The 7,500-nt window shown below is 40.7% G+C and overlaps 1 protein-coding gene across 2 annotated transcripts in view; it reads right to left on the bottom strand.

The window, feature by feature from the left end:
- Window positions 1–1,051: 1,051 nt before the first annotated feature.
- LOC137983920 (dual specificity tyrosine-phosphorylation-regulated kinase 1A-like) overlaps window positions 1,052–7,500 on the bottom strand; it is a 27,025-nt gene continuing 20,576 nt past the window's right edge. The window contains exons 8-9 of one of the 2 annotated variants that reach the window (XM_068831079.1): window positions 7,310–7,450; window positions 1,052–6,062 (exon numbers count right to left, since the gene is read on the bottom strand). In XM_068831079.1, the coding sequence (XP_068687180.1) occupies window positions 5,145–6,062; window positions 7,310–7,450 (1,059 nt within the window). In that variant the 3' untranslated portion in view covers window positions 1,052–5,144. The remainder of the gene's footprint in view (window positions 6,063–7,309; window positions 7,451–7,500) is intronic. The other variant, XM_068831080.1, reaches the window with a different exon arrangement.

The following is a 7,500-nucleotide window of genomic DNA, read 5'->3' as shown; positions in this document are numbered from 1 at the left end:
GCTTCACGTGTTCTTGGACAACAAAATGTTCTGCGATTTTCGATAAAGTAGGGGTAAGCGAAATAGGTTTAAAGATCTTTCCCGATATCCTCTATGTTGTTAACTTTAGCAAGAGGGGTGACGTTTGCGCATTTCCAAATTTCAGGCATAGAACCAGTAATAAAGGACGTATTTAAAACCGAACAAACTGGCTGAACAAGTTCAAGAGCAAATTCACGTAATACCCAGTTTGGGATGTCATTTGGGCCCCCTGCTTTAGAGACAACAACTGCATTAAGGCATTTAATGCACTGTTCAAGTGAAATAGGTGGAGCCTCATAACCGGATGTACTAACGTGATAGTCATCAGGAATGAGCGAAAAGGTTTGTTGTGGACATAGAAAGGCTTGGTTGATGTCGTTTGCAAGGCGTTTAATATTGACGTCAGTAAGAGGCTTGTCAGTTAGAATCTCTGTACGGTGGTCAATTTACATTATCAACTCCGTTGATAAACCAAATTTTTAAAAGCTTGTTAGATAAGTCAGATGGTGTTTTTCCCATGCCGCAAATGCGTCTGCCCTCTGCCCACCATTTCTTAGGATCCGTATCTTTTAACTCATGGACTTTCACTTGGTAATAAGCAGATTTGCAGCGTTTTCGTTCTATGTTCATCATATTTCGATAGTAGTTAAATAGCCGAGACTTAAGCGGCTAAGAAAGCTCAGAAAGAGTACCAAGAGTACTTACTAAGATCCACTTTCTCCGGATAGTTTTAAACCGCGCAAAAATATCATTGTAGTAGTAAGCATCACTGATAGGAAACCCGAGTATCTCGAGATGCGCAGAACGTATGAGAAATAACAATAGTAGGCACCGTCCTAAAGTTTCAAATAAGGCGGGAAAAACTTAAGCCAGTCCCGATTTTGCCCCTTATTTTCTCCTCCCGTCCCGCATGACTGGCCACGGGTCTCCGTGGGTGCAGCCAAACGAAAGATCAGCTCAAAAGTCACAAGGCAAGCAATAAGCCCCTGCGACCACCACTCAGATGATGTAAGCTTGAGGACAAAACCGCTGGCCGCATTAGCGTGGGCTTAACTCTGCCGACCTTACATTTAGCCACACCCTCCACTATTATCTGTGACAGGGGCATGTAAAATCCACTGTTATGTAGTTGTTTCACTTGTATTTTCTTGGCTCTGACCTGCTTCACAAAGGACACCACATTGGTTCTGAAACTTTTTTTTTTACTAAAAACGACTTACAGACCTTTCACAAAGCCTCGTAAGACTCCAGTTAAAAATCAAACTTTTACAGTATTTTACAGCAAATATTCCTTAAAATGTACATCTTCAGTAAAATTAAAATCCTTAAAATGTTCTCCGTGATATCTGCCAGCAAAAAGCACGGCTTGCAAAAAGGAAAGTGAAACTACTTCAAGGCCATCTTTTTGTTTGCAAATATTCCGGTTTGTTACGCAACACCTGTTACAGTATTCCACGTGATGCATCACGAACCAATTAGCGAAGGGCAAACGCCTTACAACAAACAGCCATCAGTTTCGCCAGTTTAAATTAAAACTGTAACATATGAATAAAACTTAAGCTAGCGAAATGACACTGCTAGCCTAGATTAGCAAAGACAGACAAAGAATTTCCCTGCTTCAAAAGATAGCTTCTTTCTTTAAAAAAAAGTCAATAAATAACACGTTCACCAATAACTTTTGCCAATCACTCCCAATATCACTTAACGTCGAAAAAAATCTCACAAAGGCAGAAGCGCCGTGAAAGCACACCTCGGGCGTGCTTATTTAGTATCTTTTGAAGCATGCCCCTCGACTTGAACCATTATTCTTACCCAACTTAGAAAAAGGGGTTAAAAACTCAATGCATCAAGACAAAATTTTCCCCAACATTTTTCCCAGATATCCATTTCACGAATCTTCAGGTCACGTTTCTTTCTTAGATGCTGATGACTGTGCTGTACGTTATTCTTACTGCACGCTTGTGCACTAACTCCTAAAGTGATAAATCATAATTCAAACAGAAGCTTATGACCATAAAGCGTCTAACTCTGGTTCAGAGCTGGGGTTTTTTGAGTTTCAAAAAATTCCTTATTTGGATGCAACGTGGTTCGCGCATTTTTTGTCCATATTTGGGCATAAAATAGTGTCCGAAAAATCCCCAGCTTTTTTCCAAGGAAAATAGTTACAAGTTACACGCTTCAAGGTCGACAGCTTCTGTTCAAACAGAATAAAAATGGATGAAATTTTCAAGTGTAACAGCTTAAATGGAAACTACTACTACGCTGTCCTTTCCCATACACCTTATTCCAAAATGGCCGCCATTTAAATATTCTTTTGTTTCTATTCAAACAAGCCCTTGATGCCTCGTTCTTAAGCTTAAAATTCAAAAGAATAGTTTATCTTGAACGAGGCAACAAGGGCCAATTTGTATCCGCATAAATCAGCGGCCATTTTGGAATAAGGTGTATTGAACGAGTCATCGCCTTTCAATACAAACCTTTCCTTTAAATTTAGAAATCAACTCTTTCCACAAATATTTGAGAATGAACGTGAAACTCTCGATAGGAAAGCCAGTGATTTGTGGTAAAAAGTAAAAAGCACCTCAACTGCTGTATTGTCTACTTTCTCAAATCCCATAATACACCTCTTTAATCCCCAAAAAAATTTGCATAGGCGTTGTTTTCGATTTCTCTGGGGACACCGAAAACAATGATTGCGCATTTTTTTTTTTTTTTTTTTTTGGGGGGGGGGGGGGGGGGGTAAACAAGATGTATTATGGGATTTGAGAAAGCAGAGAATCGTTTAACTCTAAATAATTTTCACCTGAAATTGTCCCCGATGTTCAATTCTTACTTTCATTATTACAACAAAAAGTTGCAAATTTGCAGTTGCAGATAAAAAATAAAACAGGGTTCCAGTACTTAACAATGCAGTTGACGCAGTTCTAAGTTCAGGTTTAATGAAAGAAAGAAGAAGTGGACTTAAATTTTTAAAAACGCTACCGGTTAAAAACTATGACAATCGCTTAATCACATAGTCGCATGAGAGTGTAAACTTTCATACACTTGGACGACTAAGTGGTCAAGTGCTCAGTTTACTTGATTCAAGAACAATTTCTATTTCTTAGTAGAAGTAGGTTCAATACCTCTCTCGATAAATAAAAATGGCGCTGTTCCTTAACGTTACGTGCCGTTTGTTAAAAACATTTTGCAAACCAGGCGGTGAAGAACAAGACAACGCGAGGAACATTTACTAAATTTTCAAGGCAATCGAACCAAACAATTTCATGCTTTGTTTTGATGTTGTCACACTGCAATAATCAGCAGTCGAAATTGACCCTAACAAAATACGTTCAGCCAACAGGCATTGCGTGCCGTGAAAATGTTTTCATTCTCTGCTTGCACAAATTCCATAACCGACATGAAAATGTCCCAAGAGAAATCAAAAACAATGCCTACGCAAATGTTTTGGGGGTAAAAGAGGTGTATTATGGGATTTGCGCAAGTAGAGAATGTATGAAAATCCAGGTAAAGCTGAAATTTATCCAATCAGATCGCTACGATACGCAATGCGAATTTCCATAACAAAAGCAAACGGTCGAAAAGCCTGTCGATTGAAGGTGGGCCTTTAACAAGCAAAAGGACATTCACAGAATCAAAAACGACCAAGATGAGTGTAAATATATGTATTGAAGATATTTTAAAGTGTCGATGATGTAAAAAATGCCTTTTGCTTATTTTAAGACCTTTCTAAACGATGAAGAATGGTGTTTTCTATTCTTGGGTTTCACTCACGTGATCAACAGCCATGTTTTTCAACAAAACAAACGAAAACGTTTGCGTAACAATAAAGTTCAATACCCGGAGGATTGGGTTTGGACACCACCATGAACGTCCTTTCTTTGTTTGGGGACACCAACATGGCAGCTGTCACGTCATGAGAAACGTGAGGATTTTAGAATTTCTTCTTTCATTCCACAGATACTGAAGTTTTTGTTTAAAAATTGATGACGTCACAAACATTGCAAATGACTGAAATGAATTACAAAATTGAGAATATCTCCGAAAATATTTGAGTAATATTCAAACTTGGCACCACTAATGTACATCAGATAAGGCAAAAAGTGACACCCATTAAGATGTTGCCATGGCAACACTCTCGTTTCCAGTCCCGTTCTGTAATGAACCAAATATCTTGGATTTTGAACAGAAAAAGTACAGGCAGATAGTCAGACTTGAAACGCATGTGCTGCCCATATTGCTTTACATCTCTGTAGAAGTTTACCGAGAGTGAACATGTCTTATTACGACAACAAACGACAAAATCAATCCTGCTTTAAATGGACCCGCAGCAAAATAAAAAAAAAAGGTTGCCATGGCAACAGCGTAGAGGGTATTATTTTGTGCTCCACTTCGTCTAGATAACTGCTGCCAAGTTCGAACAACACCCATCCAATATTTTCGGAGATATTCTAAATTTTGTGATTCATTACAGTCATTTGCAATGCCATCACTTTTTTAACATAAACTTGAATATCTCTAGAACGAAAGAAAATAGTTTAACATAGAAAACGCCATTCTTTATCATTTTGAGAGGTCTTTAAGATAAGGAAAAGATATTTTTCACTTCATAGGCACTTTAACAAAGGGCTCTGGCGTTGCCTTGCCTCCATGACAAATGCTACGTCTTCCATACGGTGTAACCGAAGAGCTTGACACCATCCAGGACCAAACTATTTGTACTTTCTTTGTAAACGACGTTCGATGATAGTCCTTCTTTAACTATCTTCCTTAGAGAAATAGGAAACTATAGCAAAAACATTGCAGCACTTAGCACTGAGAAAGGACAAGAAGCAGTGCCCGCTTAAAGTCGAGGTAACGTTCAGCTGCTGCCTTTAAAAAGCGCTTGCGCGCTTGACACAAAAAAAATCACCTCTTGGCGCAATTTTTAGCATTTCTATCAAAGGGGACTTGAATGCGGGATGGTGTATCCCTCGCTGCAATCCCGGAACGATGTGCCATTTCCTCCATGGATCCCTCTACCAGACGCGCGATTCGATCGTCTTCGATTCTTCTTGCGGGATTCGTGGAAGGACTTGGCGAACCACTGAGAATAGAACCGTGTGTGGAGTCTGTTTTCTCTCCTAGTTGCTGACCACCGGACTTTGTTGTACACAAACTCCCACCATGGGAGATTCATCCCCGGTTGAATGTTGATGCACGTAATCCCTACGATGTCCCATTCCAATTCCCCGCGGACTTGTCACCGAATAAGGGATCGCCGTTGATGATCCCACGCAATTAACCTCGTGTTCTCCAGGATTGAGCGTCAAGTTTGTTGCCGAATAGTTGAGCTGCGTATAAGCTTCCGGGGGTAACGAACCGCTCATCACCGGCCCATGCTGTTCTACAGTCATTGAATTGCAAGACGAAGATGAAGAGTAATTCGAAGCAGTTTCGGAGCTGCAGTAAATTCCACCACCGACATTTAACGAGGCTGAACTGTATGCGGATGAACCCTCGCTGTGGTTACCGGGTAACGACGTAGTTTGTTGAAGTCCCTGAGTGGCTATTCTTGAATCATAATTATTGCAAGTTCTTTCAGTACTTTTCTTAAAATGCGATGAAATAGGCCCGCCTGTGTTGCCCCATGTCTGCGGACCCTTTCCACCGGGACTGTCACATTCCATTGCCGATGCCGCCACTGTTGCGTGAGTGGTGGGATCTGAGCATGCGCGTGTGCCACCGCTGGACACAGTAGCGCTGTTTGTGCTAGCAGCAACCGTTCTGTTTGTTGTGCCACCCATGGCGGGTGATGAGTTAGCAGAATGAGATGTGTTGGTGCTTTCGTCAGCAGTTTTTTTAAAAAAGCAATGTTGCAAAGCTTGATATGGCGCTATTCGCGCCTTGGGGTCGAATTCGAGCATGCGTAAAACAAGGTCTTTAAATTTTAAATAGTCCTGGAGAGTGTGCCCTGATTCGCCCTGTCTCCTTCCTCCAGGACCCCCTGATTCACATCCTAAAACATCGTGAAGCTTGCGCGTTCCGGCCGGTCGGTATTCCTTGGAGAGAAGAACACGTTTTAAGCACAACAAAGCATTTAACAAAGCCCTTCTTTCTTGTTCCACCGCATAAAAGAGCCATAGACGACTAACACTTAAATTCAGCGTGACTTAAAAATCTCCAACGAAGCATCAATTAAAAATAACGCGCGCATTTTTGGAGGATATAATGACAAATACCATATTCCGGTTGGTATTTTAATCCTTTTCTCTAAATCGGGAGAAATTTCTCACGCTTTGCCCACACTGCCTGCTTCGAATAGCCTTTGCTAACTGTAGTTAGTGTGTATGTGTGATTTATTGCTTCAACGTTAATAAAAAGTTGAATTGAGTTTAGTTGACTTGTTATATTTTATGGTTTTTCGCTCATTGCAACATGTATTGCCTTGCAGCCCTTTGAACCGATTACGTTGTTTTGTCACGCTTGGTCGGCCACGATTGTGTTATTTTCTGGGCTGACCTAAGTTGCAGTGTAACGCTAACTTAGCGTTACGCTTACGAGTGCAGAGAGTTTCCTTACCAAGAACCATATTCGTATACTCAAGGCATTTTCTTTGATTTGTAATGAAAGACAGAGAGAACAAAATTTGAATGAGAGTTGACATCCTAAACAGCCCTTCTCAGGACTCCACTCAACCGGACGATCGTACTTCACATAGGATCGTACTTCACATAGGCGGCAGTGTGGCTCAGTGGTTAGGGCGTTTGCCTTGAGATCCGGAGATCCCGGGTTCAAGACCCGCTCTAACCACTCGTTGAATTTGATCCTGGTAGTCCCTGGTTCAACTTCCCAGCTGCACTTGTAAATAGCCAACTGGTTTGCCTCCGGCCAGTTGGGATTCTTAACAGTTGTTGTTGTTGTTGTTCTGTTCTGTTGTTTCGTTGTGTTTCATTGGCCCTGAAAAGCCGCTATGGGGAGCGGTCAATTAAGTATGTATTGTATTGTATTGTAATTGTGATATGACTTCTTAGTTCAAACCATTTACGGTGGCCGTGAGTCAAGTATGGATCCTGCACCTGAGAGGTTCTCTGCATTCTGTACTAATAAATTCCGTACTGTAAGGGGGCAACCCTTAGGGTGGGTGTAATGGCTCACTTCTATCTTAGATAGTAGATTATTGTAATTAGTGTATTTTAGTCTAGTTTTGTATGTCTGACCATCACTGAAATTCAAATTTATGATCTGCAATAGTGTGAATAAACAGCTCTATCTATATACCTATTATCAGAAATCAAGCATTACTCACCTTTTTCCCGTCTTTACTACTCTTACAAACGTAGCTACCGTCTGGTAAACGATCGAAAAACTTTCTTGCCTTCGGTGCACTTTCTAGCATGTGTTTCGGGGGAATTCCCAAAACTTCGACAACTTTCATCATTTGGTCAAACTTGAAAATAAACAGAGAAAACTCGGTTTACACATGCAACACAAGTGCTG

The sequence above is a fragment of the Montipora foliosa genome, chromosome 13 (genome assembly GCF_036669935.1).
Source record: "Montipora foliosa isolate CH-2021 chromosome 13, ASM3666993v2, whole genome shotgun sequence".
Lineage (NCBI taxonomy): Eukaryota > Metazoa > Cnidaria > Anthozoa > Scleractinia > Acroporidae > Montipora > Montipora foliosa.
The sequence above is the reverse complement of the archived record's forward strand: the minus strand, read 5'-3'. Positions and strand labels throughout refer to the sequence as shown.